The sequence below is a fragment of the Bison bison genome, unplaced genomic scaffold, assembly GCF_000754665.1.
Source record: "Bison bison bison isolate TAMUID 2011002044 unplaced genomic scaffold, Bison_UMD1.0 scf7180017864527, whole genome shotgun sequence".
Taxonomy (NCBI): Eukaryota; Metazoa; Chordata; class Mammalia; order Artiodactyla; family Bovidae; genus Bison; species Bison bison.
Genome location: NW_011495078.1, coordinates 9,323,775 through 9,351,598, shown reverse-complemented (window position 1 = coordinate 9,351,598; position 27,824 = coordinate 9,323,775). Strand labels below are relative to the sequence as shown.

The 27,824-nt window shown below is 44.2% G+C and overlaps 1 protein-coding gene across 1 annotated transcript in view; it reads left to right on the top strand.

Annotated features, from left to right (window-relative positions):
* Positions 1-27,824, top strand: part of ITGBL1 (integrin, beta-like 1 (with EGF-like repeat domains)) — a 236,932-nt gene that overhangs the window by 202,031 nt on the left and 7,077 nt on the right. Inside the window, exons 7-8 of the mRNA XM_010831480.1 lie at positions 4,050-4,166; positions 24,811-24,957. Coding sequence (XP_010829782.1) covers positions 4,050-4,166; positions 24,811-24,957 — 264 coding nt within the window. The remainder of the gene's footprint in view (positions 1-4,049; positions 4,167-24,810; positions 24,958-27,824) is intronic.

Below are 27,824 nucleotides of genomic sequence, written 5' to 3'. Positions count from 1 at the left end.
TGGCTTGAATTATAAGACATCCTCCTGCTCACTTTGAAGCAGTAGGTGAAGGTGCCTCTTCCCTTTAAATTTGTCTGATGGAAGATGACCTTATTCTCACACACGAAATATTTGTACTTAGATGAAATGGTACAGAATATTATAGTTCTCGAGTGTTTAATTCCTCCTTGTGGAAATTTCAAGGGAACTTCAGATGCATTTGGCAGGAGCTTTTCCTGGTGCAATCAGGTTGCTATGGTAAACCTATTATTTTAGGCGAAGGACGACTGTGTTAGTGAAGTGCTAATCTCTTTTCTGTTTTATGTGAGCCCCTAATTACTCTCCCACTGTTGAGCCTGTATGCAAGTGTGGTTTTGCCATTTTAAAAAGTAGAAGAAAATAAGGTTGTAGAGAGTGTAACTGCTGCTCCCAAGCTGGCAGGTGCCTTTGATGATGTTGCTCTTCTTAAATCATCTCATTCTGGATCAGAAAATATAGTTAATTTTTTTTTTTTGGAGAAATAGAAAGAAATGGATTTTATGTGAGTTATTGAAATTACAGCTTCTCAACATGTTTTTAAATTAAATATGTAAATACTAATATCTATCACAGATATTATACAGTTACAGATCCCACCTACAGTTCAGTTCAGTTGCTTAGTCGTGTCTGACTCTCCTCGACCCCATGGACTCCAGCAGGCAGGCTTCCCTGTCCTTCACCGTCTTCCAGTGTTTGCTCAAACTCATTTCCGTTGAGTGAGTGATGCCACCCGACTATCTCATCCTTTGTCATCCCCTTCTCCTTCCACCTTCAATCTTTCCCAGCATCAGGGTCTTTTCTAAGGAGTCTGCTCTTCGCATCAAGTGGCCAGAGTACTGGAGCGTCAGCTGCAGCATCAGTCCTTCCAATATTCAGAGTTGATTTCCTTTAGGATTGACAGCTTTGATCTCCTTGCTGTCCAAGGGACTCTCAACAGTTTTCTCCAGCACCACAATTTGAAGCATCAATTCTTCAGCTTTCAGCCTTCTTTATGGCCCAACTCCAATGTCTGTACATGACTCCTGGAAAAACCATAGTTTTGACTATGCAGACCTTATTCAGCAAAGTGATGTCTCTGCTTTTTAATATGCTGTCTAGACTGGTTATAGCTTTTCTTCCAAGAAGCAGGTATCTTCTCATTTCGTGGTTGTAGTCACCATCTACAGTGATTTTGGAGCCCAAGAAAATAAAGTCTGTCAGTGCATGAATCCACCCACAGCCTGAAATAAAGATATCACTACTTAGAGTAGGGCTCAGGCATGTATTTAGTAAAAAGCTTGCATTCAGTGATCTACTAATGGTGTGGACTAAGTACTGTGGGATTAGACAGAACACTGCATTCTGACAGGTGACTAAACTAATCAGGGAGGACAAGGGAGGGTTTACGGAGAGATTAAATTTAAATAGGCTAGTGAACACTAGGTTGAATTTTATAGAGAAAGTTGCAGAATATACAGCCAGTGAAGTGTAGAAATTTAAACCCCTATGGGGAGTTCCCTGATGGTTCCACGGTTAGGACTCCGAGCTCTCACTGCCAAGGGCTGAGGTTCAATCCCTGGTTGGGGAGCTAAAACCCCACATGTTGTGAGGAGCAACCAAAAAAAGTTTTTAAAACCTCACATGCTATAATATTCTGCTTTGTTTATATACCATAATTTTATTAATGAGTCTGGATCTGATAGATATTTGTGTTCAATCTTTTGAACTATGACTAAGTAATAGATATTGAGTAAATTAATTAATTCTTCCTCAAGTGAAAAATAAAATAAACACATATGCCAATAGTATGTTCATGGTTGTCAAAGAAACCAGTAATACGTGGTCAGGAAACTTATTATATGCCTCAAAATGTTAATTAAATGGTCACCATAAACACATGTACCCTCAAACTTAAGAACTGATGCTGCCCTGGTAACCGGGAGTGGATTATGTCTCAGGAATGGTGTGACTGGTGTTTCCCACGTCTGTCTGCCGTGGACTCGTCAACTACGCTCACTGCTGCTGTATGTAGTTTGCCTCTGTCCACAGCCTGGATCATAGTTGTCATTCACGCATCTACCCATGAGAGGGCCAGTGTGTTCATGCAGAGCAGGCAATATTATGCACAGCTCAGAAAATCTGGGTTCTAACACCAACACGGCTACATGGCTAATGTCTACTTTGCTAACCTTCGGCAAGTCATTCAGCCTCAGTGTACTTGAGTTTCCTCGTCTCTTAAATAAATTGTAGAGACTCATGGATCCTTATGACATTTTACAAAAAAATAAATGCATGCTGGTATGTATTTTTCCAGGGACAGATCTGGGGTCTACCAGTTAGAGTTCTTGATTGCTAATAAAGGTCACCAACTTCATTCACTGAGATGAAAACATATTTTATTCCAAGGGCTTAGGCTCAGAGTGCAAGCTTGGACAGCTCGCTCACACAACAAGCCAGGGAAGCAAGGCACTGCCACGAACCAGCCGTCACTTTGGAGCGTCAGCCTCCACGCCCCTGGAGGCTCATGGCTGTGCTGTCACACTTGCCACTCTGCCACAGTCCCCGTGCCTTGCTCTCACCCTCAAGAATCCAAGCCCTGGCCAAGGGTGTCTGGTGTGTCCCTGCACGGTCCACCAGTCCCCTGGAAGAGGGGTATCATTGCGGGAGGGGGAGGGCTCTGTCTCCTGCTGAACTCAGCTCTGCCTCCAAGTAGAAAGACGGGTTGAAGGGAGGCCAGAAGAGCACTATCTATTGCTGTATCTTTCATCAGATTCTCAAAGGGACCATGACCCTGACACTTCTGCCAGAAAAGATTATGAATCACTGTGTTAGACTATCTTTAATTACAGCGCTGAAGTGATACGACTCTAAATACTAATTTTTCTTTTTCCTATCGTATCCCAGCTCAGAATTTCTTTAGCATGGCACAAATGCAGTAACAGAATGACTAACAGCATTGCAGGGTTAGCCCTGAAGTATCTTATGATCATTTCAGTGGGTGTGTAATTATGATGGTTGGGATAATGACAGGGAGCTAACAGATGTCTTGGAGTAGTCACTCGGCTGAATTTCTGGCAAACCAGTCCCAATTCCTCAGAAAAAAAGAACTGTGCTTTCTCATACAGCCTCCTGGAGCTCCGTGATGATATATTAAGACACAATATGGCCGAATGTTTAGAGGCAAACTTTAAGCATGATGGGAATAGATATAAATTTGGAATCTATCCCTTGAGAGCTGGTTCAGCAGAGAAAGTTACTTGGCCTCAATATGTCTCCATCTCCTGTTTAGTAAAATGATAGTCATAATGTTAGTGCATGTGTGGTATCATGAACACAAAAGGATGGAGTTGAAGAAATTATAGTGTTTGAGGCATAGTTACAGCTCAGGAAATAATGATGAAAGTCATAAGGAAAATAATTAAGAAATTCCCAAACTGTGAACCAAACTCAATTCCAAAACAAGTTTCTACTTTTAAACTTTAAGTCAAGGTTAATAAGGATATTTAGGACATGAACTCTCACCCACGTCCCATGTTAAGACGAATTCTGTGAACTCAAAAACTCACACCAAATCAGCACTAAAATATCATGTTGAAATGTATCCATGAGAATTTTTTTTTTTGCTTATGTGGCAGACAGACCCAAATTAAAAATATTTTTAATGACCATATTAGTTCAAATTGTGTCAGAATAAATAAAGTTGATTCAGTTATGTTAAATGGTCTCCTCATAGTGGAATATGAAACATCCAGGGAGTTTCATCACTGAATGAGTCTTCAAAAAGGAATGAAACAGAACATGGAAAGTAGAAAACAGGAGTCACCTACGAGCCAGGAGTTGTCGCTTCAGCTCCAGCTCAACCTCCTAGGCATTTATGCTTGACCTTCAGCTTGACCTTAGGGATGTAGGAGAAGGTATTTGCTGAATTGTTAGCAGACAAAGACTAGATACCGATCCAGGAGGTCTGGTCTAATCAGGTGCTTGTTTTCCTGAAAAGTCTTCCTGATTCCGTGAGTCTCCTAATGAGCGTGTTTTCCCTGTGTGTTTTGCAGGTAAGTGTGAATGTGGCAAGTGCACTTGCTACCCGCCGGGAGACAGCAGGGTGTATGGCAAGACATGTGAATGTGACGATCGTCGCTGTGAAGACTTGGACGGCGTGGTCTGTGGAGGTGAGCAATTCTCACAGCTCTCTGCCTGCAACCTGCGTTATCTGCTTTTCTTATTCTGCTTCTCCTTTAAAAAAAAAATTCTGTTAAAAAGAAGATATACAAAAAGCCATATACAGTTAGCATATGGTAGTGGTGATGGTGGTTTAGTTGCTCAGTCGTGTCCGACTCATGCGACCCCATGGACTGTAGCCCACCAGGCTCCTCTGTCCATGGGATTCTCCAGGCAAGAACACTGAGTGGGTTGGCATTTCCTTCTCCACAATTAGCATAGACATATATGCATATACATACACAATTGGACCTATACAATTAGTCATATACAACTGGGTTGGTAATGACCTCGTACTCTGAATTTATTTCGTGTGTATGTACGTGAAAGGACACAGCATCCTATCAGTAAAAGAAGACAGACACTAAACCAGATTCTCTGAAGACGGAAACGGTTTGCTTCAACCAAGCAGTTTCCAGCTTTTATTCCTCTACTGATAAAAATTGATCCGGGAAGAATCACCTGAGACTTGAAAAAAGAAAAAAAAAAAGAAAAAAAGTAAAATACACTCCAAGTTAATTACACAGTAACAAGAGATACACGCTCTGTTTTCATAGTGAATCTGAGACCCAGACACAAGCTTGTTACTGTTAGTTGCTCAGTCATGTCCAGCTCTTCGCAGCCCCATGGACTCCTCTGTCCATGGGATTCTCCAGGCAAGAATACTGCAGTGGGTTGCCATTCCCTTCTCCAGGAGATCTTCTGACCCAGGGATCAAACTTGCGTCTTCTGCATTGCAGGCAGATTTCTTACCGTCTGAGCCACCAGGAATAAGCAACATAGAGGAAGAATGAGGCAGATAGGGGTCATTACAAAGGTAATACTGCAAAAAGGAGAGTCACAGGGATAGAATGTTGCCAGTGTCCACCTGAGCTTCATCCAGGGGAGGGGATGAGGGTCAGCATGGTTCCATTTCAGTCTTGCAAAGATCCATATTGTAGAAGGTGCGTGCTGATTATGGCCCCTCCCAGGTTTCTAGGACAATTAAGGTGAACCGAACCTAGAATCACACAAACAGAATATAATTCTATCTCTTTAAGATAATTCAGTTCAGTTCAGTTCAGTCGCTCAGTCGTATCTGACTCTTTGTGACCCCATGAATTACAGCACGCCAGGCCTCCTTGTCCAACACCCACTCCCGGAGTTCACTCAGACTCACGTCCATTAAGTCAGTGATGTCATCCAGCCTCTCATCCTCTATTGTCCTCTTCTCCTCCTGCCCCCAATCCCTCCCAGCATCAGAGTCTTTTCCAATGAGTCCTCTTTCAGTATCCTGTCATTTTGCCTTTTCATACTGTTCATGGGGTTCTCAAGGCAAGAACACTGAAGTGGTTTGCCATTCCCTTCTCCAGTGGACCACATTCTGTCAGACCTCTCCACCATGACCCGCCCATCTTGGGTGGCCCCACGGGCATGGCTTAGTTTCATTGAATTAGACAAGGCTGTGGTCCTAGTGTGATTAGATTGATAATTACCATAATGAATTGGGTATTGTTATTGGGGGGAAAGCCCCCACAGGCACATATAAGTGAGGACAGCTGACCATCCATCTCTGTCATCTCTCTGACCACCACGTATGGCTGTCTAGCAACTCTCTCTCTAACCAACTATAAAACACTTGGAATTTCACCAAAAGTATTTTCCTCTTTCCTTTTTCTGTGAACCAAGGGAAAAGGCCCTTTTTAATAACTGTTGGGCCGGGTGTTTTCTCTCCCGGTTCCCATGACAGCCATCCTCAGAGATTGTTCCTCCTACCCTAGTCTCACAAACGGAAAAGTGAGTGAGGTTTGAGGCGTTAATGTCCCATCTCTGCAAAGTGCCAGACCCACGGTAGGAGCTGTGGAGTTTAGTTCACAGATCTCTTGCTAAACCACAGTTTTCCCGAGAGTGACATACAACTGTGTGTACTTTATGTCAATATTACTTTTAGTTTAGATTTTCCCTTTACTTCTAGTAGTCATCAGAAATATCTAAACAGACTATAGTCCCTTTTATTGTTGTCCTTAAGTACCTGATATAGTACAGACCTGTTACATGTGCATACCCATAAAATAATGAATCCCCCTCCCCCCAGTGAATCTCTCTTTCTCTCCAGCTTTGGGGAGGAAATCAAGATAAAACGAATCTATATATCTTCTTGTTAGATGAGATCAAATGTTTACTAGGTAAATGAGAAAACATCGCACAGTGATAGCTTTTTAATTTTTGACTCTTCGTATCTCCACTTGGTCCATCTACCCAGAGTTGTCTGTGCCCTGGGGGTGGGGTGGGGGGTACTGATTCCCATTAGCCAAACCTGTAAATGTACAAACAACATCAATGACTTGAGGCTATACAATCAGAAATGTAATTGCCCTAGAGACTAGAATTTTTGTAAAAAAAAACGATGAGAAGTCAGAATCTGAGATTAAGATTTGAATGCAAGTCATCTATTGGAAGGGGATTCCCAGGTGGCTGAGTGGTAAAGAATCTGCCTGCCAATGCAGGAGGCACAGGAGATATGGGTTCCATCACTGGGTTGGGAAGATCCCCTGGAGGAAGAAATAGCAACCTGCTCCAGTATTCTTGCCAGGAAAATCCAAGGAACAGAAGAGCCTGGCAGGCTGCAGTCCATGGGGTCACAAAGAGTTAGACATGACTGAGCATGTGTGAGCATGAGAGATTATTGGAAAAGGAAATGAGTTACCGGTAGGAAAGTGGGAAGACGTGACAATGGAGAGGGCAGCCAATGAAGACCATGCTATCAACCCAATTACTGCTGCGGTCAATTGGAGCTTAATCCCAGTTCAGAGGAGGAAACTCTAGAGGTCCGAGTAAAGCACACAATTCTATCATCAGTCATGGGTTGAGGATTGCTTCTAGGAGGCGTTAATTCCCAGGCCACATCCAGCTTGTCCCACAGGTACCTGATCAGAGCAGGCTTCGGTGGCTGGAGTAAACCTCTGGGCAGAGAACCTCAGCGGGTGCTGAGTGAAAGTCATCTTAACAAGAAGGATGGTGCTGCTGGGACACCCCCGCAGAAGGGCCCCCAACTCTCCTGCCAGGTGGTCTGTCCTTTCTGAAGTGCAGATTCTCATTCTTTGACATGGTCTACATGTTGCTGATCATCCAATCCACCCTCTCTCTGGTTGTATGCAGGATGAAGCACAGTAGATTAGGCAGTAGCTGGAGATGTGTTGATCTATTAATAATCTTTATTCTCCTGGTAGAACCTTGGCTATGATTTTCAAGATCCTTCCTCTCATATTTAGAGATTAATTCCTAGGTGGTCGATCTTCCCCAATATAGATGATATCGGAACGTAATTACCCGAGGATGAATGTGTTTCAGGGTTGGGGAAAACGCTGCTGCTACCTCTGTGTGCCCTGCCGCGTGTGTACTCGTTCAGTCATGTCCCACTCTTTTGCGACCCCATGGCCTGTAGCCCGCCAGGCTCCTCTGTCCATGGGAGTTTTCAGGCAAAAATACCGGAGTGGGTTGCCATTTCCTCCTCCAGGGGATCTTCCCATCCCAGGGATCAAACCCGAGTCCCTGACGTCTCCTACATTGGCAGGCGGATTCTATACCACTGGGTGTGTCTGCTAGCACCTGACACACACTAATCAGATAAGCATAGCATCTTTGACCTGTATAACCGGATGCATTCTATCAGTGCTTTTTCTTAAATGGTAGCAACCCGCTCTGCAAAATCACCTGTGCATTTAATTTCATGTTTTACTGACCAAAGGATCTCAGAACACTTTTCAAGTATGTAAAGGAAACACACCTTGGAAATTTCCCTTGAAAATATTTTGTGTTGTTGTTCTTTTTTAAAAAATATTTATTTATTTGGCTATATCAGGCCTTAGCTGTGGCGCACGGGCTTTCTAGTTATAGCACGTGGGCTCCAGAGCATGCAGGCTCCGTAGTTGTGACCTGGAGGCTTAGTTGCCTCACGATGTGTGAGATATTAGTTCCCGAACCAGGGATCAAACCCATGTCCCCCACATTGGAAGGTGGATTCTTGACCACTGGACCGCCAGGGAAGTCCCCGTGTGGTTGTTCTTAAATTTCACTTTGATATTCGAATAACGTCCTTGAGAGAATTGGGGTTAGGATGATACCGTTAATTTAAAAGGTGTCTGTGGATAACGACGCTCAGTTTCACTTACCTTCTCCTGCTTTCTCCGAGCTCTGCACCCCAGGTGACAGCATGAATCCTTACATTCTGGCACAGATTTTGCACTGGAGCCAGTGCACACATCTGTACACATTCCAGTGGGTAGTGGTTTTGCTTTCCTTTTCGTTCACTTGTGAATCTTCACTATGATGGTGGCTCAATCCTACTGCTTGGAGGAGGTTAGTTCCAGGAGAGGGGGAGATGTCCGCATCAGCGGTCAGCTCATGTGTACCCATAGTGACTTCTAGCTAGAAATGCTGCACATCATTTCCAGTCCACACTGACGCTCTGGAAGTGTTCCCCAACAAGATAAGTCTAGTCTTGGTATTCCTGGTGGCTATGGTCTATAAAGGGGCTTCCATAGTGGCTTAGATGGTAAAGGATCTGCCTGCAATGGAGACCCAGGTTCGATGCCTGGGTTGTGAAGATTCCCTAGAGAAGGGAATGGCAACCCACTCCAGTATGCTTGCCTGGAGAATTCCATAGAGGAGGCTGGTGGCTACAGTCCAGGGGATCGCAAAGAGTCAGACATGACTGAGCAGCTAACACACACATGGTTTATAAAGGTGCCATGCACAGGGAGTTGGCAAATACTGACTCTTGAGGGAAATATGGGGCTAGCTAGGATCCCACCTCTGCTCCTGGCATTTTCAAAAACCAATCAGTACATAACCTTGTTTCATGTGTGTTTCTATGTGAAGACATACTGGGTCACATGTAGTTGATTCACTGACATGGAGCTCATGGCCAGCAGCCCTGTAACTCATGCCTGAACGAAGATGCTTTGGCTCACAGGTTTCTCCCTAAGGTAGAACCTCACAGCCTTTTTGCACTTAGGAACACTGGCTAGCACTTCAGCACTGTACTTGGAGGCCATCAAAAACATCAAGATCACCAACGGAAGGTGCAAAAATGCGAAGAGTCTAGCACCTCCTATACTGGGAAAAGCACACTGGTCTTCAGTGTAAGAACTGAGCCAAGAAGGCAGAGCGTGACCTTCTTTGACCTTCGCTGGGAGTGTGAACCTTGCACACCTCCATTTTTCACCATTTGCCCTGTGTTCTCAAATGCCCTGGAAAGCTTTTTGAGTGTTGATTTTCAGGAATACAAATAAATTTTAGGGAGTAGGCAAGTTCTCAAATATGAATCTTCAAATAATGAGGATCAAGTGTAATTCATATTCTCACTGGAAACATCACTTCCCATGTGAGTTTTGCACTTGGCCTCAAATTATGATTTCTTTAAGACAGTTGTGGAAGGAATTGTTTGAGCCTTGACTGTTATAGGGGTTCCTTGGTAGCTCAGCGATGGCAATACCACCCTGAACACACCTGATCTCGTCTGATCTTGGAAGCTAAGCAGGGTTGGGCCTGATTAGGACTTGGATGGGAGCCTGCCTGGGAATATCAAGTGCTGTAGGCTTTGGGCTTCCCTGGTGGCTCAGATGGTAAAGAATCTGCCTGCAATGCAGGAGACCTGGGTTCTATCCCTGGGTTGGGAAGATCCCCTGGAGAAGGAAATGGCAACCCACTCCAGTATTCTTGCCTGGAGAATCCCATGGACAGAGAAGCCTGGCAGCCTATAGTCCATGGGACCGCAAAAAGTCAGACACAACTGAATGAGTAACACTGACTGTTATAATCTTGAATTTAATTATTAATTTATTTATTTGGCTGCACCTGGCAGCATGTGGGATCTTAGTTCCCTGACCAGGGATCGAACCCATGTCCCCCTGCTTAGAAGCATGGAGTCTTAACCACTGGAACACCAGGGAAGTCCCTTGAATTTCATTTTTTTTCTCTGCTGTTCTCTGGAAAGAAATTACAAGGGACATGCTGCTAATTAACAAGTTTGAACATACAGTAATTCCAGTATTAAAATATATGGCATACTAGACCCATTGATAAGGAGACCACAAGTTCCCTTCACAAACATTTATGTAAATGTAATTTGCTGTTTAGAAATATAAATGGCAAATTATAACATCAGTTAAGTCTACAGACATGAGGCTCTCTTGGTTCCAACCTTGGCCAGCCACTTATTCCCAATATAACCTGAGGCAATTTACGTATCCCATTTCTCCTACTTATAAAAGATGATTATATGTCTCTTGGAGGGTTATTGTGAGAGTGAATGAGTTAATGCATATAAAGCACTCAGGGTCGTATCCAGCACATGTGTCACAAGTAGATATAGATATTACTGCCATTAGTGTTGTGTGTGTGCTAAGTCACCTCCGTCGTGTCTGACTCTTTTCGACCCTATGGACTGAAGCCCACCAGGCTCCTCTGTCCATGACATTCTCTAGGCAAGAACACTAGAGTAGGTTGCCATGCCCTTCTCTGGGGATCTTCCCAGCCCAGGGACGAACCCACATCTCTTATGTCTCCTGCATTGGCAGGCTGATTCTTTACCACGAGCGCCACCTGGGAAGCCCATCATTAGTGTTATATACACATATAAAAGATGAAAGAGCCAGTTCAGGTGGAGTTTATGCTGTGGATTACTGTAAACTATGGGACATAGACCAGAACTCATGTTTGCTTATTAATTCTGTTTTATAACAGTTTATTCAGAATGATAACTGTCTGCTTTTTTCTTTGCATAAAGCCGTCTTTATCCTCACACTTGACATTAAGCTACCAAATCAAAGTGGCCACATGCATCTCAGGAGTGTTTTTAGTGGCTCTTACTCAGCAGGGTACCTAGAGGGAAGCATCTCATGGGTTTGCAAGCGTGAAGTAACACAAATAAGATGACACTGGCCCTTAAGGTTCGAACCACCACATGCATCGCCAGTTTCTGTATTCCTGAAAATCCCCATTATCATAAGAAAAGATTATCTTATTTCATATTATCCCATCATGTATATAGCACATAACTAAGTCAGCAAATACTCATTGCATACTTGTTCATGTAATGACCGTCACTGCCTCTCAGACACAAGCATGCCTGTAATTTCTCCTAGACACCTTTACCTCTGACCTGTCTGGTTGCATTCCTCTTGGTTCAGTCTTTTTTTTTTTTTTTAAACATTTTTGTTTGAAACTGACTTTTAAGCAGAACACTTAGTTTACTTTTAAAAATGTATATTCATTCATTTGGCTGCAGCAGGACTTGGTTGTGAAGTGTCGGGTCTTTCCTGGAGGCACACAGGTCCCCTCGTTGTGGCACCCGCTCTCCAGAGTGCTCAGGCTTTGGTAGTTGTAACCCGCAGGCTCGGTTATTCCATGGCACATGGGATCTTAGTTCCCCGACCCGGGATAGAACCTGTGTCTCCTGCGTAGCCTGGTGGATTCTTAACCACTGGACCACCAGGGAAGTCCCATCTTGATTTAATCTTTAACCCATGGAAACTTGCTCTGTCTCCCACTATTCTGCCTAACTGACTCTCTGGGATTATTCATAGTTCCCAGTTGCCCAAATCTGAGGTGCCATGCAGTTCTCATTCTGCGTGGCCACTTTTTAGCATAGGGTCGTGGTTACTCTGCTTTCGATTCCTCTTGACATGGTCTTCTCCCTGGGCCTCAGAAGCACCTTACCCCGTTTCTTCTCTCTCTTCTCTTGTAATCACTTTATCTTATCTCTCAGAGGCAGAAGGAAGCTGTTGGTTTTGTTCAGTTGCTAAGTAATGTCCAATTCTTTTGTGACCCCATGACGGTAGCCTTCCAGGCTCCTGTGTCCATGGGATTTCCCAGGCAAGAATACTGGAGTGAGTTGCCATTCCCTTCTCCAGGGGATCTTCCCAACCCAGGAATCGAACCCACATCTCCTGCTTGGCAGGCAGATTCTTTATCAGCCACTGGGGGAAGCTCTCAGAGCCTGCCAATAAATCTTAGCATTTCCCTATAAATTGCGTTTGGATGTCTTTTCTGCTGACTGTTTGCTGTCCTTGCATAACCTCAGCTTCTTCCTGTTTTCTCTTAAGGTCAGTGTCTCCCAAGATGATTTCTTAGCATCGTTCCCTCCTGGCTTCATACTCTTCAAATTCAAATTACTTATTTCCAATATGGAAATTCCTCCATATTCTGCATGGTTGAAACTGACGTAATCATTTATTTTTTCTTTAATTCAGGAAATATTGTTGAGCCCCCACTGTTAGCCAGCACTGGGGATTTCATGATGAATCTATTAGAGTTGATGGTCACACTTGAAGGGTGGCATTGACAAAGAAAGGACAGTGAGGCAGATGGTCTGAAAGGATAAGCACTAATTCAATGAAAAGATACATGATAGGGGATTTGGCATAGACTGGAGGCTACAGACACCTTCGCGAATGTCTTAATATCTGGTCAAAACTATATGATGCCTAATATGTGCTTGTGTGTGCGTGTTAGTTGCTCAGTCATGTCTGACTCTTTGCGACCCCATGGACTGTATGTAGCCTGCCAGCCTCCTCTGTCCACGAAATTCTCTAGGCAAGAATACTGGAGTGGGTAGCCATTCCCTTCCCAGGGATCTTCCCAACCCAGAGATTTAACTCGGGTCTCCTGTGTTGCAGGCAGATTCTTTACAGTCTGAGCCACCAGAGAGGGGAACTAATATATGCTTGAAATGTATTAATCAGCTAAGCATCGTGACCACCACATTTGGTAATCAGGTCATAATATTTAGCCGGATGAGGGGAGGTGGATTGACCCAGGAGTCACAGAACAAAGTGTGCTCAGGCATATGGCAGAAAGAGAGGATGACATGGTCAAGGGATTTTTGAGAACCAAAGAGAAGCTCTGTGTGATAGATGATAAGATAGCAAAGAGGACAGAATATGATAGATTTTGTAAACACGTTCTTGATTTGAAAGCCTTTACTGTGGCTTAGCTGGTAGAGAATCCACCTGTAATGTGGGAGACCTGGGTTCGATCCCCTGGTTGGGAAGACCCCCATGGAGAAGGGAAAGGCTACCCACTCCAGTATTCTGGCCTGGAGAATTCCATGGACTGTATAGTCCATGGGGTCACAGAGTCAGACACGACTGAGTGACTTTCACTCTCACTGAAAGACTGATTGGAAACCATAGAAGCGTTTAAACAAGACAATAGCACAATCACTCTGTTTACCAAGTACCCCTGGCTGCCAGGCGAGGTCTGGATTTCTGGGAGGAGTGTGTGTGTGTAGGGTTGCTGGGTAAATGTGATTTTAGGAGATGAGTCCTGGTGAGAGATGCAGGCAGGTTAGCTAGATTTAGGACAGTAAGGATGGAAAACCTGTGATGTATTGGATAACATACTAGAGACAACATGACGACAGGCTCCTGAAACCTTCGACTCACCGCAGGGGACTCGGCCCTCTGTTAGACCCCTCCTCCAGCTCCCCAGAAACAGATGAGTATGGTGGATGCCAACCAGGCCACGTGGCTCATGGCAATGTGACCTATGGCTGATAAATTTCAACTAGATTGGGAGGGATTAAGAATGAACTGTGAAAGTCTTATGGGAAGGCCATGCTTTTCTGTGAGTGTTGTGTCTCAGCCAATAGGCATGTCTCTTGAGAATTTCCTGGAAGCTGTGCTTAAGGAATCATTGGAAGAGATTTTGGGCTCCTATGGGGCATAAGACTTCTAAGCCAGAGAAGCCTCAATATCTGTGCAATGTGGAGTTCATCTCCAGGCATCTGAACTGCATTAACCTGAAGTAAAGGTTATCCCCAGACCGCAGTATAAAGCTGTTATCCTCATGAACTGCTGTAAGGATGCCCATGGAGAGGAAAGCTGACAGGATGTGGTTCCTGTCCCATCCCACATACCTCCAAGGAGACCAGTGTCAATTGTCGATCTAAATGTTTAGTTGAACCTGACAAGAGTGCCCCCCACCCCACCGGGAGTAAAATTTCCGTTTATGGATATTCATGATTGAAAGACATGAGTGAGGGGCAGGGTGACTTGTGGGGTGACTCACAAGTTTCTGGTTTGAGCAGTCAGATGGGTGGAGGAGACTATGTTTTTTTTTGTCTTGTTGTCTCCATTTATTGAAAAAAAGAACGCTTTCTTCACAGAGGGCATTGGGAGTATAGAGTCTTAGCCACTAGACCACCAAGGAAGTCCCAAATACATCTGTTTTAGATTTCTTGAAGCACCAACTACAGAATGTTTAGAAAGTTGATGTCATATAAACCAGCAGTTCTGTGCCTAGAGGAAAGAGTGGCAGTTACTTTGTTCAAAGAATTTAGTTTCCACATCCTGTGGCCAGTCCTAAAGGAAATCAACTCCGAATACCCACTGGAAGGACTGATGCTGAAGCTGAAGCTCCAGTACTTGGGCCACCTGATGTGAAGAGCTGATTCATTGGAAAAGACCCTGTTGCTGGAAAAGACTGAGGGCTGGAGGAGAAGGGGACAACAGAGGATGAGATGGTTAGATGGCATCACCCACTCAGTGGACGTGGATTTGAACAAATTTCAAGAGATACTGAAGGACCGGGGAGCGTGGCATGCTACAGTCCATAGGGTCGCAAAGAGTTGCACGTGACTTAGCAACTGAACAACAACATCACGAGGCAGCCCATGGAGAACAAATCCTACCATGAGGCATGCGTGAAGCTCACTAGCATCATCCCTCTGGTGTGGCTTCAAAAAGCAAAATTGACATCGCTAATCTGGGTAATTTTCTCAGTTCACTACCAGACCCTGAGTCATAGTATCTCTGACCTTGCATCTGGAGGGCTGGACGAGAAGCCCACATATCTAATGTGTGTGTGGCCAGAGATCAAAATTCAGATCCCTGACTCCAAAGCTGGGACTCCCTGAGCATTTCCACAAACAAGTAAAACCCCAAATAATGTAAACCTACTTAGTTAGGGGGCACGTGAGAACTAACAGGCAATGATGTCCATCCACCTTTCCAACAAAAATAGGACTTCCCGGAAGGCTCAGCATGGGAAGAATCTGCCTGCAATGCAGGAGACACAGGAAATGTGAATTCGATCCTTGGGTTGGGAAGATCCCCTGGAGAAGGAAATGGCAACCCACTCCAGTGTTCTTCCCTGGGAAATCCCATGGACAGAGGAGCCCTGCAGGCTGTGGCCAAATGAGTCACAAAGAGTCAGAAACAACTGGATGGCTAAGCACCGACAAGTACCAACATTAACGCTGCAAGTGATTAAACCAATTCTGGTAGGCTGGGATCAGTTAGCAAGCATTCCTGAAGGTGAATGTAAGCAATTGCATAATTTTAAGCAGTTCAGTTTGGATTACACCAAAATTACAACCTGAAAATGAGGGTCATGAGAGTGACTGGCACAGAGAGAGTCAGCACGAAGACTATGCCTCGCTTAATCAACTTAAACTGGTGAGCAAAGTGATGGTTCAGTGGTAAAGAATCCACCTGCCAAATTTGATCCCTGAGTCAGGAAGATCCCCTGGAGAAGGAAATGGCAACCCACTCCAGTGTTCTTGCCTGGAAAATCCCATGGACAGAGGAGCCTGGCGAGCTATATAGTCCATGGAGTCGCAAAAGAGTTGCACATGACTTAGTGACTGAATGGCAACAAGCAGTGTTCAGTGATCATAGACTGATGTGGACCTTCTCAATTCTCTATTAATGACAAAAATATTATGTGATCTACACATGCATGGATTTTTTTTTATCAGATCTCACTACTGAGAAAAAAAGCTTTGGCTGGAGTGATAGTCCCTGGGATGTATTTGTATTTTAGTGACACTAGACTATAAGATTTCATAAGGAAAATGTATCTATGTGTTGGCTCTTATATGTTTAATTGTTCCTGGTGGCTCAGACAGTAAAGAATCTACCTGTAATGCAGAAGCCCCGGGTTCGATCCCTGAGTCAGCAAGATCCCCTGGAGAAGGGAATGACTACCCACTCCAGTATTCTTGCCTGGAGAATTCCACGGACAGAGGAGGCTGGTGGGCTACTGTCCATGGAGTTGCAAAGAGTCAGACATGACTGAGGGACTCACACTTTCACTTTCAAGCTTAACCGGAGAACTCCCTCTGGTACTCCGTATATCCAGGATGAGAAGAAGAAGTGGACTGCTTACTGCTTTCCTTTTTCCTCTCAGCTCCTGGAATGAGCCTATGAGTCCAATTTAAGGAACAAGAAAGGATAATGAAGAGCCACCTCTTAATTACACAATCAGTTCACATTTCTTCTAGGAATTCTTTGGTTCGTAGCTGCAATTTGAAGATGATCAGGCAGCCTGAGAGTATGACTGCAGTAACACCTCCGCCGCCCGCCCCCAGGCACTCCTGGACTTATGTTGACGGTCCAGACCACTGACTCAGGCCACGCCTTTCTTAGCTGGATGATCTGAGTGGCATCGTGATTGTCTCCTTGTCTCTGAATTACATCTTAAAACCGCAGACCCCTTTCCTGAGCTTGTACATGTGCCAGTGTTGGGAGGCACCCTGCCGGCCTGTAGGCCTTGTAATTGCCCAGCCTGGAGACAGTGGCAGAGACATCAGTGGATTATTGGACAAGGAGTTGCTTTTTATATGTTTATTTGTCTATTTTTGACTGTGTTGGGTCTTAGTTGCAGCTGACGGGATCGTCTGACGTGTCCCGGGCTCAGTAGTAGCAATGAGCTGGCTTAGTTGCCCTGCAGCATGTAGAATCTTAGTTCCTTGGTCAGGGATCAAACCTGAGTCTCCTGCATTGCAAGGTGGATTCTTAACCCCTGGACCATCAGGGTAGCCCCTGGACAAGAGAATCTTGCAAGTCCACAACAAAAGTTCCTGGAGCAACACCCCACCCATCATATGGCAGGTGGCAGGACATGGCAGCAATCTTTGGTACTCCGGGGAGGAGGAGCTTAACATTTACAGGGGGAATTGAGATCACGCTGGCTCATCATTACCAGAGAGACCAGTGGCTGGGGCAAGAGGCAAGCACATAAACCGTTACTGATTAAGTGTATAATTAAGAGGATTGGATGGTAATATGAGTGAAGCAGAGACTGGTTGAGCAGGGAATGTGCAGAGAGCAAGGGAACAGCCATCTTGAGTGGCCTGACTATATAGCCAGTTAGGACTGTGTTCAGCGATAAGTAATGACGCAAATAAGCCTGCCGGTTGTCACTTCGGGGTTGGATGGATGGCAGGGTGACTGCCTGAGAGCCATCAACGTCCCACACACCTTCTCTCTTCCCTCCCACTCTGCCCTTTCATGCCCATTGAAAACCTCCTGTTGTGCCATCTTTTAGGAAAGAAGAAAGGGAAAAGAATAGGACAAAGGGCAAAGGATATGCGCTAGCTGAGTCTGTCTCATTTTCTTTAGATGACAATAGCTTTCCTGGAAACTTTACCCAAGGGATTTTCTTTTTTATCTCACTTAATAGAGTTAAGTCCTAAGGGCAACTCTAGGTCAAAAGGAGCCTGAGTAATCAAATATTTTCCAGATGAGCATATCAGCATCTCCATGAAAAAAATGAGGGTCCTCCTATTATTAACAAGGTGAAAAGAATATTGGGCAGACAGTATGTATTAATAGTAGCTGATGCAATTAGATCCATTCACGTGGGCCAGTTACTTAATTGAGCACCATCTTTACAGTGTATTAAGAAAATGTGTCTCAGAGCCAATGGATTCATTGGAAATGTCATTGTCTAGAACATCACTGCTCAGGAGTATTTTCAAAGATAATGGGAATGTTCCATATCTATCTTTTTCAACACAGTAGCCGCTGGCCATGTATGGCTGTTAAACACTTGAAATACGACTAGCGCGGCTGAGAAACTGAATTGTAAATTTCATTGAACTTTAATAAATAGTCACGCTGATTAGTGATCACTACATTGGACAACACACATCCAGAACGTTCTTGGTGAATATTTTGGTGTAGGCGAAGGGAAGAGAATAGAAAGAAAAATCATGGTTGTGGGGTTGGGGGGAGGGTCTGCCAGATGCCAGGAGAGGGCGAATGGCCTTGGAAATGAAAATCAAATGGAAAGTTGCTCACCTGTATGAAGACTTGGGAAGCCAAGTGAAGGCAGATTTAGTAGACTTTAAATGTTTCATTAGGCTGGTTCTCCATACAGGTTCTAGAATGATCTATTACATGCTTATTACATAGATAGGGCTTCCCTGGTGCCTCAGTGGTTAAAGAACCCACCTGCCAATACAGGAGATACAGGTTTGATCCCTGGATCTGGAAGATCCCCTGGAGTAGGAAATGGTACACACTCCAGTATACTTGCCTGGGAAATCCCATGAACAGAGGAACCTGGAGGGCTGCAGTCAATGGGGTTGCAAAGAGTCGGACACGACTAAGGGACTGAGCATGCATGTACAAATCACAGATAACATCACTGTGAATTCTACCCCCAAGGAGAGATGCCGTTCTCCCTGAATGTGAATAGATTATTCTCCCAGTTCTGCCACCCCTGGGTGTTCCACACATTGGCCTGGGTCAACAGAATAGGGCAGATCTGGCAAAAGTTGACTGAAACTACTCTTGTGCTTTTTATCATCTTTTTTTTTTTTTTTTTAACTCTGACTTTCAGTATGATTCCACTCAGTAGGTCTCCTTTATGAAATATTCTCCTTGTTATTTTACAAGACAACATAATCATATTTTTCTCCTTCTTTCCTGGATAATCCTACTTGTCTGGCTTCTCCCTTCTACCCTACCATAAATATCAGATTTTCTCAAGATTTACTTCTTCCTAAGTGGGCTCATTGACTTCCAAAGCTTTAAATGCCATCTCCTTTGGAAGACTGCAGCATGGACAGCCCTAGTGCCAACTGTCCTCAAATGCCAGATCTGTGTCAGTTGCTTATTGACTTCTCCTTGGTTGTCTTAAGAGCATCTCAGCCACACAAGGTTCAAAACGGAGCTGATGTTCTGCTCTCAGCTCTCCCTCCTGCAGTTCCGTTGTCTATTAGGCTGCATTGTTAGAGAACCCGGTCTTTCTCTCCCTCACCTGCCATGTATAATCCAGCAGCAAGTGCCATAGGCACCCCCATCAAAGGAGATCTCAGCCAGCTCTCCCTATCGGCATTGGCATCAGCCTTGTTGAAGCCTGCATCACCCTTCGCCTGGGCTCTGCAACACCCTCTCACTTTCCCCATCCTCACCGCTTCCCAACACACCAGAATCTCTCTCACCCAGTTGCCAAAATGTATTTGCAAACTGTAAATTATAACACATCACTCTCTTGCATAACACCTGTCTATGATTTCCCCTTCCTCTTAGAATAAAATCTAAATGCCTTACCAAGGATGAATAATTTGCTATGTTCTGATTCCTAAATATTTCTCCAACTTTATTGTTTTTTTTTTCCATTTTTTTTTCCCATTTTTCTTCCTCATTAGTCTTCAAATACACTGCCTTTTTTCCCCCCACTGCCTATAACATGCCAGCTCTTTCTTATTCTGAGAATTTTCATTCGTTTTTCCAGAACATTGACTGTCTAGCTCCTTCTCAGCCCATGGGTGTCAGAGAGCTGATTCGTCCAGTTAATAATGTTCTCTCTGCCATATATACCACCACCCTCTTTAATTCTTCCATCGCTCAAGTGTTTTTGTTCCCATGTTGTTATTTGTTTTCTTCCCAGTAGACTGTAAGCCCCTAAGAGTGGAGCTGGTACAATACCTGGTGCACAAGAAAAAAGTTTTTGAATGGATGACCAAATTATTAGTTTAGAAAGAAGATAGTATTAAAAGCTTTAAAATTTTTTTGAATAAAGAGAAGTCATGTAAATGGCAAAATGTTTAAATACCGTTGGGCTTCCCTTGTAGCTCAGTTGGTAAAGAATCCGCCTGCAATGTGGGAGACCTGGGTTTGATCTCTGGGTGGGGAAGATCCTTTGGAGAAGGGAAAGGCTACCCACTCCAGTAATCTGGCCTGGAGAGCTCCATGGACTGTATAGTCCATGGGATCACAGAGTCAGACACAACTGAGCAACTTTCACTTTTAAATCCCAATGCATTTTGACCATTGTCTGGGCAAGATGCCAACCTGACTATATGGAAGGGTGTGATAAATAAGCTAATAAATGAAAAACGATCTCCTATTTCCTTGCATGTAAATTATATATTAAATTACTTGTGGTGAGGAGCCATTTATTCATTCTCAATAATATCCTAAATCAAGAGCAGAGTGTCTTTTTCTGGCATAGAGATTAAATTATTCCATTTATGTGAAATGATGGTAATGCTTACTCACCCAGAGTCAGTAAGAAACATAAACATTTGAAAAGTCCAGAGCTTCGTGAGATTGGTACTAAAAGCTCTTTCTTGTCCTCCTCCTCCTCCTCCTCCTTCTTCTCACCACACGTTATCTACCTCCAAAGGTGCTTCCCTGGTGGCTCAGATCATAAAGAGTCTGCCTGCAATTCGAAAGACCTGGGTTCCATTCCTGGGTTGGGAAGATCCCCTAGAGAAGGAAATGGCAACCCACTCCAGTATTGTGGCCTGGAGAATCCCATGGATGGAGGAGCCTGGCAGGCTACAGTCCATGGGGTCACAAAGAATCAGACACGACTGAGCAGCTTTCACATACATACACATTAAAGGTGGATAACTTGTTCTGAGCTTCTAAAGTAGACTTCACTTTAAGTAGACTTTTGTTTTATTGGGGAAGTCAAGATGGAATCAGTTCCATAACTGTTACTTGAGTATGTAACTGTTACACAGATTTGCTAACTTCATTCCACTCTACAGGATGTAGATAAAACAGAGCCATCTAAGAGCTGTCTGTTGACTTTGAACAACCAGTTATTAACCAGATGACCTGCAAACATGTCCTGGATTCGGTTTATGATCGTCAGTTGGAATTTGTGGGAAAAAGATAAGAGAATTTTGTTGAAAAAACCTCACTCTACAAGTGTTTTTGGAGGATCCCCTGTGTATAAGGCAGAGTACTTGGTACTCTGAAGACTACAGTAATTTATCAGAAGTGATTCCTTCTGTCAAAGAGTTCTGTCAGGTAACAGGTTTATCTGATACATAACTGCATATCACAAGGTGGAAGAAAAAAAGTTGCACCGTAGAGTTGAAAAATAAGATGGTGTAGAAATTCAGAGAAGATGAATTTCACTTGGGGATATTAGAAAAATCTTCCAGAGGCAGTCATTGCCCCTGTGCTTTGAAAATTCAGCAGGATCTGGTTGTATAGAGTAGATAACTATCTTGGCAAAGTCATGAAGTCAGGAAAACCCCAGAACTACATAGGGAAGGATGAGTGGATCAGAAAGTGTATGGAGGGGACAGGAAGTAAGGTTGGAGAAGCAGCTGGGGCTCTATTTTAGGAACCTAAGACACAGAAGGTTAGACTGGGTGAACTTCTTCCCATTAGCATTAGGGAGTCACATAGTCCTATATCTCAAAGCTATGTCGTGAGTAGAGTTGTTTTATAGGAAGCTGGGAGCCAGAACACTGGAGGAAGACATGATCGAAGGTTTCTCAAAGGTTTCTGATGATGATGCGTGTACCTGCTAAGTTGCTCAGTCATGTCCGTCTCTTTGCACCCCTAGGGACTATAGCCCGCCAGGCTCCTCTGTCCATGGGGATTCTCCAGGCAAGAATACCAGAGTGGGTTGTCCTGCCCTCCTCCAGGGGATCTTCCTGACCCAGGGATTGAACCAGCATCTCTTATGTTGCCTGCATTGGCAGACGGGTTCTTTACTACAAGCGCCACCTGGGAAGCCCTCTGATAGTGATAGGAGTGCAGATTTCAGGGGTTGTTTCAACAGAATCTGGCAACTTCTTAGATGAGGAGAGTGAGAGAGATCGAAATATGATCCAAAACATTTTGAACTGGTTGACCAGCAGAGTTGGGCTGCTGGAACGGGTGGGCTACATAGAAAAATAGCTTTTAGAAAGAAAATTATGTCTCCAGGTCTCCAGGTAGCTTTTGGATGTTAGTAGAACACAATGTGTGAAATCCCAAGTGCGGAACTTAGGAGAGATTTAAGGGCTGGATCGCTGTGGTTAGCTAAAATCCTATGATTTGATGAATTTTTCAAGAGAAGATGATTAAGGCTGGACAGTCAGGGGATTCCTACATTGATCCGGTCAGGCAAAAAGTAGAGGAATAAATAGACAAGGGAGGAGTGTTGAAAGGATAAGGCAAGTTCAATGTCATGAAAACCAACTTAGGAGAGACTTTTTAAAAGGAAAGTACCCACGAATGTCAAATGTATACCTTACAACTATGCAGCTATTTAAAAAGACAGGGATTAAGAAAAGTCTCTTAGATGTCTCAAATTGATAGTCATTGTCTGTTGGCTTTTTAAGAGTTACACTCTATTTTTTAAAAAATCTTTATTTCCTTAGTGGCTGTGCTGGGTCTTTGTTGCTGCCCGGGCTTTCTCTAGTTGTGACGAGTAGGAGCTATGCTCGAGTTGGACTGTACCAGCTTCTCACTGTGCTGGCTTCTCTTGTTGCTGAGCTTGGACTCTGGAGCACAGGCTTCGTAGTTGTGGTGCTCAGCCTTAGGTGCACGTCGAATCTTCTCAGATCAGGGATAGAACCCATGTCCCCTGCATTGGCAGGCGTATTCTTAACCCCTGGACCACCAGGGAAGTCTAGTAGTCAGGGTTTATTTTCCATAATGAAAGGTATAGGCATTGTGACATGTGGAAAATGAGGAAACGCTGAAATTAAGGAAAACTGGAGTCAGGTTCTAATCCTGTATGGTTCTGTGATTTGAGGCAAAATTATTTAATCATGTATGGATATGAGAGTTGGACTATAAAGAAAGCTGAGAACTAAAGAATTGATGCTTTTGAACTGTGGTGATGGAGAAGACTCTTGAGAGTCCCTTGGACTGTAAGAGATCCAACCAGTCCATCCTAAAGGAGATCAGTCCTGGGTGTTCATAGGAAGGACTGATGTTGAAGCCGAAACTCCAGTATTTTGGCCACCTGATACGAAGAGCTGACTCATTTGAAAAAACCCTTTTCAAAAGACCCTTCCCAAATGGTGGGAAAGATTGAAGGCGGGAGGAGAAGGGGATGACAGAGGATGAGATGGCTGGATAGCATCACCGACTCAATGGACATGAGTTTGAGTAAACTCCAGGAGTTATTGATGGACAGGGAGGCCTGGCATGCTGCAGTCCATGGGGTCGCAAAGAGTTGGACATCACTGAGTGACTGAACTGAACTGAACTGAACTATTTAATCTCTCCAAGCCTTAGGTTCTTGACTATAAAATGGTGATAATGCTTGACTCAATGGGCTATGGTGAGATGCAGTTCAATAAATTAGTGTATGGACAAGAAATAGGCCTGTTAATCCAGGTCTCTCTCAAATTTTCCTCCCAGTTGCTTTTGATTCACTTCCAGATAGTCATGTGTTATGGGGAGCCATCACCTGCATTCATGGGTAGTTAGGTTCTATAAGTCTTAATAATTAATTGCAAGCAATTAAATATTGGCCACCAATCCCTCCTTGGGCAGACCTGAGTGTAGGAGGAGGCAGATGGAATATGTTTTGGGGATCCTGCCAGAGCGAATGGTCAAGGCAGAATGGTCTCAAGAGATCAGAGGGCCTGACCAGTTTGGATGATGATTTGATATGTCCCTGGAATGTAGGGCAGGGACCACCATGATTTTTCATTTGATTTTTTTTTTTTTTTTGCATTTTCACATTTGATTTTGCATTCCCTGGTGCTAGCAAAATGCTCTGTATATAATCATTAGGAAGAAGTTGCCAAACAAATAGCTGTTTTGTTTGTTTCTTTGGAGAGATCTGGCCATCTGATAATGCACATCGAGGTAAAAAGAACAGAGCATTGATTGGAAAAAAGAGAAACGAACGTGGAAGATGGTGCAATCACGTGGGGTGTTGGTGGCCAGCGATTGGCCCGATGTATATGCCAGTGATTAACGGTCACAGATATCATGTTGCATCTACACCAAAGATAAACATCCCCAAACCAGGAACCAGTGACACAAACAAAAGGGGAAAAAAAATATGAGTCTAAGCCTGGTGCTGTTTTTAAGTTCTGTTCAACAATCGGAAGACACCATTACTTACACTTATATCTGTTGTTATTAGCAAACAGAGGGGCACAGGGAGAGAGGTGTACAATCCTGGATGCCATTCGTATGGAAGTTAACCTTCAGTTTTTATTTGGAAATAAGAGAGGGATCGAGAAATGTGGCAGGCAGTGGACCGGTCTGGGTGTCAGGGTGTGCACAGTGAGGACAAGCAGGGGGACCCATCCTGGTGACGAAGCAAACGGGCCCTACTGTGTATCCAGAAAGGATGATCACCTTGCATTTTAATTTGTTCCAAGCTTTCTTTCTCTCCGGAGTCCGTCTCTGATGCGACATTCAAGAGGACTGTGTTCAGCTAGAACTTGGGTGTGAAGTTCTTTTAAAGGCTCACATGCCAGATCGACTGTGGTTAAGGAGAGTGTGTTTGCTCGATAGGAAACGAGATTTCCCTGGTTGACATATGTCTCCTTTAAAGAGTGTGACTCACGGCCTGTGTACCCGTCTCCTCCTCTCGCCCCACCCCGTGACTGCCTCGCAGGCCATGGGACATGTTCCTGCGGTCGCTGTGTTTGTGAGAAAGCATGGTTCGGGACGCTCTGCCAGCATCCGAGGAAGTGTAACCTGACGGAGGAACAGAGCAATAGTCTGTGTGAATCGGCAGATGGCATATTGTGCTCGGGAAGGGGTGAGTATCTGCTGGAGCTTGGACGGGTTCCCTGTTCTTCCGTGTGGTTTGTATTGTACAGCAGCGTGGTCCGTACAGCCGGCTTATCCAGGCTGAATGGAAACCATGCTGTCCTCTGCTCCGACCAGACTTTGAGCTTGAATTTCTCCCATTCATACGATCATGGAAAGTATTATCAGAAGGAAAGTCTCAAAGTTACCTGTATGCTGCTTTCTTTAGTCGTAAATGAATTAGCGATAAAAACATGTGTGTGCTAAGTGGCTTCAGTTGTGTCCAGCTCTTTGCAAACCTATGGACTGTAGCCCGCCAGGCTCCTCTGTCCAGGGGATTGTCCAGGCAAGAATACTGGAGCGGGTTGCCATGCCCCCTCTCCAGGGGACCTTCCCGACCCAGGGATCGAACCCACGTCTCCCGTGTCTCCTGCATTGGCAGATGGGTTCTTTACCACTAGTGCCAACTAGACATGTGTAACCTAATATCCAAAAAAAAAAAAAAAAAATGAAGCCTTCAAAGTGGTTACAGTCTTCAAGTTGATGGAATAGGAACAAATAAATTCAAGAAGAAAAGCAACCCCACCCAGTGCCCCTCCCCCACCCCCAAAGGGCACTTTTTTTTTTTTCTGAGTAGGGAAAGAATACTAATTAATAGACTGAGTTTTAGATTTTTTTTTGCAAAGTGAGGTTTTTTGTAATTGATTATTTTTAATTTTTATTGTTTTTGGCCACACATGGCATGTGAGATCTTAGTTCCCTGACCAGGAATTGAACCCATGCATTTGAAAGTGTGCAGCCCTAAGCACTGGACTGCCAGGGAAGTCCTAAATTTTAGGTAGCTTGATATTGACGTTTTTGTATAAATTTTCCAAGAGACTTTAAAATCCTGCTCTCGGTGCATATGGGCCTATCTAAAGGCTGTCACATTCCTCTTTGCTATTGGCTAGGAAGCAAAGCTTCCTTGGTGGCTCAGACGGTAAAGAATCTGCCTGCAATGCAGGAGACCTGGGTTCAGTCCCTGAGTTCGGAAGATCCTCTGGAGGAGGGAATAGCAACCCACTCCAGGATTCTTGCCTGAAGAATCCTATGGACAGAGGAGCCTGGCGGGTCCATGAGGTCGCAGAGTCAGACACGATGGAGCGACTAAGCATTGAGTGGCTGGAAAACACCTAGAAATTCTGGAAATGTGTGTGTTCTCACTGAATGTTCAAGAGCTGCTCTGCATGGAACTAGATGCCTGGGGGCTTCCCAGCTCACTAGGCTCCTTTCAGAATGGATGATCCCCACTTCCCAACGTGGAGCTGAAGCTGAAGCTGCATTTACCCTCAGACACCTACCCTGGGGACAGGATTAGCAGGTAAATACCTTTCTGAAGAAGACACAGGGAAGAAAGAGAATTGCCTAATAGCCAAGGAGGCGTCCTCAGAAGTAGAATAAATATTCTGGTTAGAGTCATTACATTCTGAAGACAGAGACTCATTTTTTAAGCATCATTAATGTAGAAAAAATATATAAAAAAATAGATTGACTAAACATTAGCCCAAAGGAATTTCCTTAAAATGAAACAGGATAAGAAAATCTCTCTAGTTAACGCCTTTTCAAATTGTTTGCTTTAGGTGGTGGAAATCTATTCAGGTATCAATGAAGAGTTGAAAGCATATTTGTCTAAACTATCTGTTTGCCCTTCAACGGGTAGAGAGTTTTAAACCTGGAAGGAATGTAAAAGTGTGATCAGTATCAGGACCTCTTATAGCCTCAAGGATGTTCGTTTTGAGGTCCGTGTTAGTGATGAAGCTGGCATGCCTGGTTGGCAGTGGCTGGCTGTGGACTCCTCTGTTTCTTCCTGTTCTGGAAGAATCCTTGCTGAATTGTAGAGCAAAAAAGGCGTTACACATGAGATCATGGAATTGTATTCTGTCAGTGAACAGTGGGGATGCAGAAATTATCCTTGTCAGCATGGAGGAACCTGCACCCCAAGAACCACAAGAAAAGAATCATGAAACGGATTAAGGGTCTTCAACATGATGGCTGAGAAGAGACACCCCCTTCTGAGTTATTTAAACAGGGGCCATCTATTTCTGGATTCATCTCACGGACTTGCCATATTGCCGTGTACTTTACCCCCGAATTTGTACATGAAAACCCCTCACCCTGGCTTTCGCAAAGGAAATAAGTCTCTTTCTTTCTCCCGTGATGGGGCAGATGTGAGCAGAGGGTCCTGAGATCCCCAGGGCACAGCAGTTTAGCAGCCCAGACCCAGCTGAGTGTTTCCAGCAGAAAAACGAACCTGCAACACGGGCTTCCCTGGAGCTGGGAATAAAGCTGCCACCTCAGGAGACGATGAAGAAATAGCGTTTTATTTCTTTACAAATTGATAGCCAAGACAATAAATCACTCCATAGAAAAATTTAAAACAAGATACATTGTTGTGACCTTCATAACAGATGGAGGAGTTAGAACAGTAGTGAAGTCTGCCTGCTGGGATGTTGGGTTGCAGCATTTTGTCAGGCTCGATGGATGAAAAAGAAAGTCCGACTCTGTCAATGGAGCAGCGAACAGAGAGGTGCTTTGCCCTGACACACAATGGGCTTTTGTAAATAACTGGAGATGAACGCAGGGCCAGGTCTCCCCTAAGCTTAGCTACCTTTGACGGATGCATGATACAATTCATAGGATGTTTGGGGATTTACTCCTCTGGATCCAAGAACACACAGTAACCTTCTTGTAACTTCCACCTCGATATAGGTCATGCCCTCTAATATCCTTAAAGATGTTGTTGTGTGACAGTTCTTAATTGTGTGTCATTCAATGACCCCTTACACTCTTACATTGATACTTGTCATCCAGATTAAGTCCATGGTACACCCCCCCCCC